Below are 12,674 nucleotides of genomic sequence, written 5' to 3'. Positions count from 1 at the left end.
ACAAGTTGCTATTTATGGTTTTCATCTTAAATGATCATTGGGAATAAGCATCTCCATCTTAATAAAGCAGACCTTTTGAAAAGGATGTGACTTTCTAAATCATTTTGTCAAGGGTACTTGTGCAGTTTTCAGCAGCTGCCCCCACATGCACACTGTTATGCATCTTATTGCTCTTGCTACATAGGTGTACCATTGTAGAAACACAAAGGTTAAGAAGTACCCTCCATATGCGTTGTTAAAATCAAAGAATGGCAGTGGCTTCATGCTTATGTTTCCATTCATAGCCATTGTCTACATATATTCCACTCATGATCCTTCTTTTCTGCTGAGAAATAAGATTTTTTTAAAATTTTTTATTTTTTATTTAATTTATAGCTGCTCAGAGGAAGATATGAAGATGTTTGCTCAGGATAAAGCTGTGTTTTGCTCTGGGGGCTGTACTGTTTTTTCTGACTTAGGAAAATGAGTTTCAGTATCAATGTTCACCAAATATAGAAATCTGTTTGAAAATAAAGTTGCTGACATGGAGTGATACAATTATTTCACAACCAAAGTGATATCATGTGTTATTCTTTTGATTCTAGAGTCTATGACAATTTTAAAACAGGAACATTTGTTCTCTACAAGAGTACATCTCGAGATTTTGAAGTTCATGTTCGCCAGTGGGACTGTGGAAGTCTTCACTACCCAGCATCCTGCAACTGTGGCTTTGTTGCTAAGGAAGGAAGTGATATAATTGCATTTGACATGTGCAGTGGTCAGCTGCATGAATCACAGCCACACTTATCTGTAATAAACAGAGACACAACAGGAAGCAATGTCAGAATCACTGAATCCTACCTAGGAAGAAAAGTAACAGTAAGTGGTAAATAGTTACTTACAGAACAGGTAAAATAAAAAGTCGTGTTTCTCATGATGCTATCTTCAAACTCTTTTTAGATTTTGTTTTCTTCTGGAGCTTTCGTTCGTGCTGATGTGAGTGAATGGGGAATGAGCATAACACTTAGGGCGCCCAGTTCAGATTACAGACATACAGTGGGACTCTGTGGCACCTTTGATGGAAATCCAGAGAATGACTATCACACTGCGAGTGGCATGGAAATCCCAAACAATGCTAATGTTCCTTTTTCTTTTATTAAGGAATGGAGGTAACAAAATGCTTCTGTTGATAAATCAATGGCCATCATTTTTGGTTGTACCTTTCCTTCACACTCTTAAAAACTTGTAAAAATAATAATTGAAAAATTCTCCTTAAGTTTTTAAGTTGATATTAGAATGTCATAATTACATTCTGTAATTAATTTAAGAGAAATTTGAAACTTAATTGCCAAGTAAGTATTTAAGCATTATGATGTAAGATTAGTTTGATTAGGTGTGGAACAGAAGTACCAAGGTATTCAGAAAATGTCCACTCATCTCAATCCTTTTATAAGTTACTCCTGCAGTTTTGTGTTTTAACTGGTGTTTAACTACAGCTGTGTGCTGCAGACTTATGCTGTAGAAGTATGAAACAACAAAGAACAAAAAACAGTTAATACTTTAATAACACAAAGAAAATAGTTCAGATGATACAATTTCACCTTTTCCTTTCCTCACTAGAATTTTACCAGGAGAAAGCTTGTTTGACAAGACACCTGCTTCATTAACGTCCTCTAGAAGAATTTTCTTCTGTGACTGTACACTTGAAGATGCCGGATTATATCAACCAGCAAACAAACTGCAGACAGTTACTCAGTCAGAATCTCCTCTGTCTTGTACAGAAAGTGAAAATGGTAGATTTCTTTCTTTGATACCAGGACTGGATGTCACTGCTGAATATCTTGGTCCAGCTGATCTTGTCAGGGGCTTAAAGAAACGTTCATCTGCACACGAAATGGATTCATCTGCACTTTTGCAGAGGCAGAATAATCAAACCAAACTTCACAAAACATCACTAGTAAACTCGCATCTCTCTGCCACCTCAGTGGGAGATACAGGTACAGACAGAGAGGGAAGTTCAAGCTTATACATTAGGAGAAATTCTCACCATTACAGCAGTCACTTTCACAAAAGTCAGTCTGCTACAAGTAGAAGGAAGCGCCAAAATTATTATGAATACCATCCAGTATTTGTCTTCCAAAGTCTCAGCCAAACAGATTTAGAGGGATATAGTTATTTTTTCCCAGAGGACCATGCCACTGACACAGATGAAAAGCTCCTTCCTTCTTGGCCCACACCTTCAGGCCTCACTGAATCTAGTGCTTTGTTCCTGTGCCAGCAGGCAGTAGCTAATTCCAGCATAGGCAGATCCTGTGGTGCCCTCCTTGGCAGGCGAACGGGGGATGCCATCGATATGTGTGTTAAAGATTTGCTGCTGAAAGATGACCTCGGTTGGGCAGAAGCTTCCGTAGCTCTGCTGGAGAATGAATGTGAGAAAAGAATTTTAGAAGAAGTAAATTACAACCCACAGGAACTTGAAGAGTCGGTTGAGAGTCTACTTACTGCTTTAAAGTGTCCCAGTCTCTGCAGTGGTAATGGGGAATGTACAGAATGGGGCTGTGCATGTTTTCAAGGCTACAGCTCATATGACTGCAGCATACTGTCTGGTAAGTAGGGAGAAAATGAGAGTTACTTCAATAATGTTCTCAGTATTTGTGCAAAGTGTATTTGTTTTGCTGCCTTTCTCTCCTGCTTTTGTGCATGGACAAGGGTTCTCAATTATTTAGTTACAGTTTACTACAGCTGTAATTATTTTGCATTCAGCCTTCTTGTTTCCAAGGACAAAACATGAGCTTAGTTTCTAATAGGTCAGATTAAAAAAGTCAGTTTGCAATGCAGAGTGTAGCCCCAAGAGACTGGCAATGTTTCCACATGCTATCTCCTTCAGGGAAAATATACCATATTCATTCCTCCCCTAGGTTTCTATAGTTTATGTAATCCTGTTTATTAACTCTTAAGTGGAATGGTTTTGTCTTCAGTGGTGTTACATCTCTGTAAGCTAATGGTTAGAGAATTGGTGATGAAGAAAAAAGAGGTATAGCAAATAGTGCTGGGCAGGGTTTTTTTTTTTCATTTTCAGTAGGTAAAATATTCCCTAAAAGTTCAGTTGAAAAATTACTGGAAAAATACGAACAGTACTACCAAAGTCAAAATTCTTTCAAAATAAAACCTGTTAATATTTTGGTTTGCAATGGTGTTTTTGTTTTAATGACTTATTTAAGAGCAAATAGAGAAAGAAGGAATAGAATAATCAGAAATACTTTACTTCAAGAGGAATAAAATAAGCTGGTTTTACCTCAAAAAAATATTTTTGAGTGTTCTGGTGTGTTAATTTATCTCCTGAAATAACTTCCATCTGAGATTTGGGTTGTTTCTGGGCTTTGTTTTTGTTTTAAGTTTTTAGCTTTTAATAAAAAATAATCCCTATATAAATCCCTATACAAATTATTGCACAACTTTTTCCTTTTCAGTTCCTATTTCTAAGGCCTTAGTTTCATTTCAATTTTATTCTGGAAGTCTGATATAAAGAAGCATAATTGAAAAAGCAAAACATATTCACAAGTGTTTGTTATCAGTTGAAATTTCTCAGCTTCCTAATACTGAGGTTCCAAGAGAAGACAGAAGCCTAACTTTAAATTTAAAGTTTCAGTTTAACAGTATAAAATCTTTCTGTTTATGCTTCCCTTCAGCTGGGTCCAGATTTTCTTGTTTACATAGTTTTCATGGTTGGATAGAAAAATAAATATGTTGCATAATGTAAATGTATATGAATGAGTTCTCGTACTAGCATTTATTGTCTAATCTCTGCTTCCAAGACCAGGCTCCAGAAATTACAGAGCTGGAGAATGCTGGGCTGTGTGATATCCGACAGTATGAATGCACATCAGTGAGAGTGTTTGGACATGGCTTCAAAGACTCATTGAACCTGAAATGTGAAATCATCAAATTGCAGGTAGGGCTCCCTGAATAGTGACAGTTGCATTTTAAACTTCTTAAAAAACAAGGGACAAAATGTCAAACATTTTATTCATTGATGTGGGCACAACCCAATGCTTTAGTGGAAGCTAAAAGCAAAGGCACTCAGCACTTTGCAGCAAACACTCAAGAGTTTTGCAAGATTGCCATTTCCTCCACGATAAGAGAAATACAGAACATAATGGGAATGTTCAGCAGCTGGGAAGGAGATAACAGCATACAGCAGCTATCCATCAGAAAAGGGCAAGGGCAGCCCTATTAGTAACAACCAGTACATCGTTGTATTTTTAAGTGCTTATGGAGAGTAATTGAAGTACCACTTCTTTGAAAAAGGACAGCAAGGTTAAAGCCATTACTAGATTTCTGTCTCAAATCTAATGCTTGAAATAGCCTTTTATAAACATAATAAATCTATTAGGAGAAGATAAAGGTGTTTTTGATATGTTGTCCATTTCCCAGAGGTAGAATACTATGGCTATTTAATGATATGTGTCAGGTTTGAACAGGAGATTAAAAAATGTTTCACTGTAAACTTAAGGGGAGTTTATGTAGCGAGACTGTTACTGCTCATTCTTTAAAAAAAAAAAAAATCAAGGCAAATATATAAGCAATTTACAAGTTGTAGCCTGAAATAAATGGTCAGCAATTACAAGTTTTTATGTCATTTTAGACATGAGAACAAAAAAGCTAAAAGTAAAACTGTATTTTATTGGTGTGATGATGGAGGGGTCGAGAGCTGGCAAAAGGGGAGCCATTCAATGGGAAATTTTGTTCCTGAGACAATAGATTTCCTTAGCTATTTCCAGAAGATGCTGAAATTATTTTGATAGATTAGGCAATGCTGAGTATAGATTTTTCTTAAACTCGATATGTATCCACTCAGGTTGGCTTGAAATGACTGTCAAGACTAAGTTTACGGTCCCCATATATTAAAAGACTTTTAGCCCAAGCTCACAGTAAGACAATTACTGGGAGTTCACTTATCACAGTTTGAAATGTCTTGGTTTTAATTCATGGTAAAATGTTCTGAAATCTCTCTTGGTGGTGCTGTGTTTGGCTCCCTACACAAAATCTTCCTAATTAGTCACTTTTAGTGACAAGAGCCATTTTACTGCTATTAGCTGCAGTTGAGGAGAAAGCTGTGAATTTTTTCCTTGAAAATAAGAAAGAAAGGAAGTTTGGGGTGCTGTTTTTTTGTTTATTTTTTCAGGCTGGAGAAAAAGTGAATGTAAGGAAATGTCAATAGACTTGCAACAATATAGAACTGCACATATTTTGAGATTGAATTTAAATGATCAAAATTTTGTAGAAGAGGCATGTTGACAAAATTTAGAGTTTCTTTTTCTTTTCAATATTTTCACTTTTGAAATGTTAAATCAAATCTATTGTTCATGGGCTGTCTTTCCCAGTTTAGGGTAGATACTTGATAGAGGTTTGGGTAGGAAATGGCCAGGAACCTGTGATTACAGAGATGGAGAATTTAAAAGTAAAAGGATGAGAGTATGTTTAATCTCTGCAAAACAAAAATGCAGTTTTATTTCCTTCTGTTATGCATTGAACTCTGGTTTCTATGAACTTTATGAGCTGGAATACTTACAGATCTGAAGGCTTTTTAATTGGCTTTTGAAAGGTTAAACTGTTTCTGAAAACATTATCTGAACTTGCCTCCAGCTAGTAACAAAAGGTTTCTGATGAAGTAGACTGTCGCTAAAGGACACGGAATGATTCACACGAACACATCTCAGTGGTATGACAGGAAAAAGAAGTAACTTTATTCTCTGACTCCAGTATTTATAGATTCTTGACTATGACCAGGGATTGGATAACTAAGTTACCATGTTCCCAATCACACTGGTCATGCAAAACATCCATCAAAGGACATTTCTTAGAAGGAATATGATAAACAACTTATGTTTGTAGTTACGAAAACAAGATCAGAAGGCTTAGTTTTCAGGGCAACAGTAGACTATCACATTTCAAAGGTTACAGTACTAAATGCACTCAAAATTACATGTTTAGAAATATTTAGCTTCTATACTTACCTTTGCTGTGAATTCCTTAAATAAATATAAGGTGAAAGAAAAAAATGTGTGGTTGGAGCAGAAGTAGGACATACATCTTTTTAGCCAAAGTGTTTCTTTTTCTATTTAAAAAAAAACAAAAAAGAAGGCAAGGCCTATACAGCAGATGACTTTTCATGTGAGGATTGGGATTGAAAAAATGTTTTGATTGGCTCCAGTAAATAAAAAAAGATGCCAGCTCAGTAAAAACTACTCAAGCTCAAAATCCTTTTTACTTGCTGTTCTCTTGATTCTTAGTCTGCATGAATTCTTAGCTCTATCTCATTTTATTTATTTTCCATATGCTTATCCCTACTTCCACATCATTGCTTCAGTCAAATAGTATTATCATCCTTATTCTATTATTTTGAACTCTCAAGATGGATCCTTGGATGCCTTGTCCTCACAACAGTTTACGAGAAAGGTCTGCAGGTCAGCAGTGTCATGTTCTATTGAACAACCTATTGGTTTGTTCAAGGGCTAATGGCCAACTACCAGTATTGCCCCCAACACCCAGAATGATTTCTGAGCCCTGCCAAAACCCTCATGTTCCTTAGACTAGATCCTCTCCTGGCACGGGAGCAGAGATGGAGTGGAACAGAGTCCCTTGCACGTCAGATCAGTGGTGTTTGAGGATCACCCACTGTTTCACCCTCCTATTACCTTCCAGCTGGAAGGACTGCTCATCCTTGGCAATGCAGTGCCAAAGGGCCATGTGTCAGGAAAGACTTCTCTGCCTGCTCCTCTACGGTAGCAGGCTTAGTTAAAAATCTGTGTGTGCAAATACTGTCATCTAATATTTGCCACTGCATTCTAATCCAGACACATTGGACTTGTTCAAACACTGTAACACATGGGGAGTTTTTCTCTGGTAAAAATGTTTTCATGATGTATTTCAGTGAAAAACAAATTTTCTGTCTTAATATTCAGTATAGTGATAGACAGTGGATTCCTGGAGAACCTCTAACTATGCCAGCTGCCTTCCAAAATGCCAGGACTGTCGACTGCCAGTTACTGAATGATGGCCAGCAGTCTGATGTCATGGATGTGGTTGACGACAAACCCATTGCCAGATGGCAAATAAAGGTACTTTCAGAAATTTCAACTATTCATTTACAAATATTCCTGTTAAGATGAAAATATATCACATAGATATTATCCTTTATTTAATGGTACTAAGGGGACAAGTCAACTTGCTTAACTTGGGGCCTCAGTCTTGTCACCTAAGCTTAAGTGTCAAGTATCGTTTGATAGCATTCTCCTACAAGGGGACTGTAGGAGACACATGTTCTTCAAGAGCAGAAGTTAAAGGCCAGGTAGTTACCTTAAGAGTATTTCAAATTACCTTGGATCCATCTTTGGTAGAACTGAGTTGAGCTCAGCCACATGTACAAATCCCTGTGAGCAGATATCTGAGCTCTCATACAGGTGGAGTCAATAAGGTCAATAGACCCTACAAACAATTCAATTTACCTTAAAGTAGACACTGATGTGTAGTTGGTCAAAATCTGCCTAGACTCCTTGGCAGGAGGATGACTGTTGGGAAAGTTTAGACACCTCCATGTCTGTCAATGAGTGGAAGCTCATGCTAGCAGACCATGTGGGTGATATATTCATACCTGTATCAGTTAATCCATTTTTACTGCTCACCTTGCAGATTTCTAATGATGGATTTGTTTATAGCAACTCTAAAACAATAACATTATATGACGGAGCCTGTCAGACATGTGAACCACAAGAATCTGGGCTATGTACATTAAAGGTATGTGTTTCACTACTCTCTATTATGAAAATATGCATTATTTTAAGCTGAGAAAAAAAGGTAGAAAAATTAGCAGAATATACCCTGTTCTTTTTTCCAACAGGAATTTTCAATGCACAGAAAGAGAAGCTGAGATGAGGCAATTTTAAATGTAAAAAGTCAAACCAAAAGCTCTTCATATAGTTACCACATAAAACCAAACCTACTAGCAGTTGTTTAGATTTAAAAACAAGCTTAGTTGTTTAATAGAAGTGCAGAATGATTACATTTTGTTTGATACTTACAAATTTACAACCAGTTTGATAACCAAAAGCATTAAAGTATCACATTTTCATTTCTCTAAAAGGAGAAAACATGCAACATAGATGGACTCTGTTATGGTGAAGGAGACACAAATCCAACCAGCCCTTGCTTACTGTGCAGACCTGACTTATCAAAATTAACTTGGTCAGTTCTTGAAAGTAAGTTCTAAATAGTTCTTTTTTAATATCAAGTAGCTGAAAGTGTGCAAAATTTCTAAATTTATGGTAACAGTGATGTTTTAAGTTTAACTAGGTAAGTGTTTTGGCATTTCTATTAGTTTCTGAAAATTATATAAAATTATATATATATATTATATATATATATTAATTACATATTAAATTGTTGTTTCCAGACCATATATGTAATATCTTACTTTGCTTTCCCTGACTCTCCTGCTGTAGCCATTACAAATAACTAATGAAAATTAACAACTTTCAGTCTAATTAGCACTTTGGAGTCTTGATATTTAGCACAGCTACATCCACATACTTTTGTCTTTAACATATAGGTGTAACAGGTATTTTTCAATAAATTATTCTGCTTACAAACATGTGGAGATCACAAATTAAATTAAATTACATGTCATATTTATTAGACACTTAATATCTGGGCATCATTTACATTGATGGCATAGATACATGGCCTAAATACTTGCAAGTACATCCGAGGCTGTTGTACTCCAGTCCAGTTAGAAACCACACTATGAAGGGAAAACTTAAGCCTAAATTTTTAATTTTCCTTCTCTGTAGTACGAAGTTCCAACACAGAAGTTGTACCTCTTTTGGTGCAGATTTTAGTCTTTGGATATACACTTCACCTTGGTCCCTTCATTGAATCAAATGTGTTTTGGAGGTTTCATATTAGCCATCCAGCTTATCCTGCCAACCCAGGTCTACAACATCACAAATACAAGCATCCTCTAAGTGTCTTCATGAGTGAAATGCTCATGAAATCAAGACTCTGCCTTGATCAGGAGAGGTCCTGTCTGACTGGGACTTCTGGTGCCTGTCATGGTGAATCTTGTCCCAGTTCAAACTTGTACTGACAGCCAAGGTAGATAGACCTATTCTAAAAGGATGAGATGTGAATGGGAGGAATAATATGAAATTCATCCAGCAGACAGGGAGTCAAGGGATTTCCATGTTACAGCCATGTTATGGACTGGAATTCAATACAGCCAAAATCAGAAATGAAGGCAGAGGCAATGCTCCAAACCTAAGGAGCACAGTCTCTTCTGCAAGGCAAATAATGTTAGGAACAAGAGAGTTTAGCAACTGAAACACTGATTGCACCTTCTTCTTCTTCCTTCATGGTTTTTGCCATAGTGGGTGGATTCCTGCCTGCAGCAGTCACTTGCTAGTATCGAAAATATCAAGTGTTTTTCCTGTGCCATTTAAATGACATTAGAATTTAAGAGAGATAAGTACATGGGATTTCTTTAGTAGAAAGACATGTTCCTTTTAATTTTTATAAGTATATTGCAACTTTTCCTTAGAAGAGGAAAATATGTCCTTTGTTACAGGTAACCAGCCTCCAGTGCTTGAAACTTTTCAGGGTATGCTACAGACATTTTATGGAGAAGATTTTTTGTATCAGTTTTTGGCTTCAGATCCAGAGGGCTCTGCTATTCATTTCACATTGGATTCTGGTCCAGAAGGTGCCAGTCTTTCCCCATCAGGTCTCCTTTTGTGGAAAGCTGTGTCAATGAATGCCCATAAATTAACGTTTTCTTTGTCAGATGACTGCAATGCAACGACTAAGGTAGAAATAGAGGTAATGAATATTACAGTAAAATGACACTTACTAATAAGATACCTAAGTTATCTATTTACAGAATTGATTGCTAGTTCATTAAAAAAAAAAAGAAAACTGTCTTATTGGGCGTGTCTTGTAGGTCAGTGTAAAATCATGTGATTGCCTAAATAATGGCACATGTGTGACAAACATTAATTTCCCACCTGGAAGTGGAAGATATCTTTGTGTGTGTGTGGCTGGATTTGAAGGTGATCTCTGTCAAGTGAATACTGATGACTGTAAACTTAACCAGTGTGGTATTGGCAGATGTGTGGATGGAATAAACAGCTATTACTGTGAATGTCCACATGAACTTCAAGGTAAATTGCTACTTTATTCACATGCATTTATCATGTTTAATGATGAATAGGAGTTTTTAATTTTATGTCTACAATTTTCTTTTTTAATTTTTCACCATAAATAACTTACTATTGTATTACAAAGAAGCTTTATGGTCTTGTGGTACAGATATATGATAGACTTCAAAATTTTTCTTGCATGGCTAAAATAGTTTTTTATTTTAGTTCATTATGAAAGCTAATTTGCATTGTTTTCCTCTACGAAGGTAAATTCATCAACACAGGAAAACACAGGAGATTCCTCCTGCAGATAAGCATGTAGCCCACACAGCCCTTCTTGTCCAAATTCTACAATAAGCAAAATACTTGCTATGAGATGAAAAAACGTGACTAGCAAACCTTATCAGCAGTTCTTATTAGATGTACTGAAATGATTGGCTGCACTGTTTTTTTTCTCAGCACTTGCATACATTGTACATTTATAAACACACCATCAAAGTCTAGTGACACAATATTATAAAAAAATTAAATCTGTATTTCAATACAGGTAAAAATTGTCAAGAGGATGTAGATGAATGTGCATCCAGTCCTTGCTTCCCTGGAGTATTTTGCTTCAATACTTTTGGTTCTTACTATTGTGGTCCATGCCCAAATAATCTGCAAGGAGATGGGAAGTCATGTCATGGTAAAATTATTTCATTTTCAGAAAAATGGTATTGTCTTACTGTCATTCAGATAAAATATTTTTGATTGTGCTTCATGTTTCTAACAATATCTTAGAACTCTTTTCAGTAGTCAGCAAAACAGGGCTGTGTCTCTGCTGATGGCAATATTAGACTGTACTGGGTCAACACAGCTGTAAAACCCTTTTTCTAGTGTAGAAAACAGATAAAAAACACATCCCCATTCATTTACCTGGAAGTAGAATAATGCAGTGGAATATTTTTGGCATTTTTTTCTTCATTATTTTCATAATTTGATAAATTAATAAATTATTGAAAAAATCTATTTCTATTAGATTAACATAGAACTGTTTACCTAAGTCAAGGCAGCTGCCAAATATTTATTTATGTGCAATTACTGAATAACTTGTATTTTTAAAATACTCTGTTAAAAAACTTTCAAGAAACATTTTTTAACTTTTATCTACTTTCTGAATTTTGAGTTGTTTTTATGTAATAAAATTTTAACTCTACTTGTAATTAATTTGAATTTAAACAAATGTAGCTACTTCTGTGCACTACTAATGTACTTTTGCACCTTTTCAGAAAGTTTTGATGACACTGATGTTGGAAGGAAGGATTCCACGAGAGAAATTGGAGGGAATAAAGGTGATTTTTTTTCCTGAAGAAAATGGAATTTCTGATTCACATACTGATAAGAATATAGCTGGCAAATAAAGGTTTTAGTCAGTTTTATGCTACTCACTTTGTTTTTCAGTTTGACACAGTTTATTAATTACTGGGTTTGTATTCTGATCTGAAAAATGAGACTGAAATGTCAATATCAACAAATCCCTTGGGTCAGTCAAGCGATTTTATTTGCAGTGTGATGTATGATACTCTTACAGTTGCCTTTTGTTTTAGTGACCAACCACTGACATAAAATATATAACACGGGGATAGAGACATCTGCTATATGAGATAAACAGAAGTTTATGGCATTACATTGAATGCCATTTTCCTACTTTAACTCAAAGGAGAGGTGAAGGATATGGCAATCGAATGTCTTTATTCCAAAACTCTGTAAATGCAGTTGCTGGCATTTCCAGGTCTGTGCCTGCTGGGTGTTGCTTTGTAGGAAAGTCTCATGTGTCTTTTCCCTTTATCTCTGAATCGTTTTTTGGGGGGAAGGAAGACTCTCTTACTGCACTTCTTACTGCACTGCCAGTGCTGGATAATTCATCAGCTGCAAAATGGTTTGCTTTTCAGCTGTGGGAGACCACACTATATTACGATTCAGTAAAGTTTAACCTTTTGTAAACCATTTTCTAGTTATAAATAGGTTAGGGTTTCATTCCTCCATTGTCTCTGATGTTTATTACATGGTTTAAATATCCCACTACTAAAACCCATGCAGAAAATTTAAAAAAGTTGATTAAAAAGTTTGAAGAATAAAACACAGTAATACTTGTGCTACAAGTTGGTGGCTTATTCCAATAGAATACTGTCCATGGTGCATCAGTATGTATGAGCATCTACATACATGTGGTTTTCTCTACTTTTAGTGCTTAAACACACTGATGAACCATATACAATGTATTTGCTTTAAATTCTTTCAGTTACCTTGATGAAAGCAATATATGGAACTGATAATTTGCTGACAGTAAATCTGTTTATTGACCTAATAGGGGAAAGTCTCTGCTCCTATAAATCATGCCTCCGATAAAGAGTGCTTTGTCCTTATCTTCCAGCCCAGAAAAGGCCATGGTGAGGGTGGGAGAGGTTGTTATCAGAATACCTTGATTTTCTCTAATTCTCCCACTTAAGATCTACTGTATAT

General features: G+C 35.9%; 1 protein-coding gene across 1 annotated transcript in view; it reads left to right on the top strand.

Moving 5' to 3' along the window:
- VWDE (von Willebrand factor D and EGF domains) overlaps positions 1-12,674 on the top strand; it is a 45,258-nt gene that overhangs the window by 22,975 nt on the left and 9,609 nt on the right. Inside the window, exons 10-20 of the mRNA XM_058830800.1 lie at positions 585-858; positions 940-1,148; positions 1,600-2,585; positions 3,795-3,931; positions 6,945-7,100; positions 7,672-7,776; positions 8,123-8,237; positions 9,602-9,852; positions 9,974-10,193; positions 10,720-10,857; positions 11,441-11,503. Coding sequence (XP_058686783.1) covers positions 585-858; positions 940-1,148; positions 1,600-2,585; positions 3,795-3,931; positions 6,945-7,100; positions 7,672-7,776; positions 8,123-8,237; positions 9,602-9,852; positions 9,974-10,193; positions 10,720-10,857; positions 11,441-11,503 — 2,654 coding nt within the window. The remainder of the gene's footprint in view (positions 1-584; positions 859-939; positions 1,149-1,599; positions 2,586-3,794; positions 3,932-6,944; positions 7,101-7,671; positions 7,777-8,122; positions 8,238-9,601; positions 9,853-9,973; positions 10,194-10,719; positions 10,858-11,440; positions 11,504-12,674) is intronic.

Source organism: Poecile atricapillus, chromosome 2 (genome assembly GCF_030490865.1).
Source record: "Poecile atricapillus isolate bPoeAtr1 chromosome 2, bPoeAtr1.hap1, whole genome shotgun sequence".
Taxonomy (NCBI): domain Eukaryota; kingdom Metazoa; phylum Chordata; class Aves; order Passeriformes; family Paridae; genus Poecile; species Poecile atricapillus.
The sequence above is the reverse complement of the archived record's forward strand: the minus strand, read 5'-3'. Positions and strand labels throughout refer to the sequence as shown.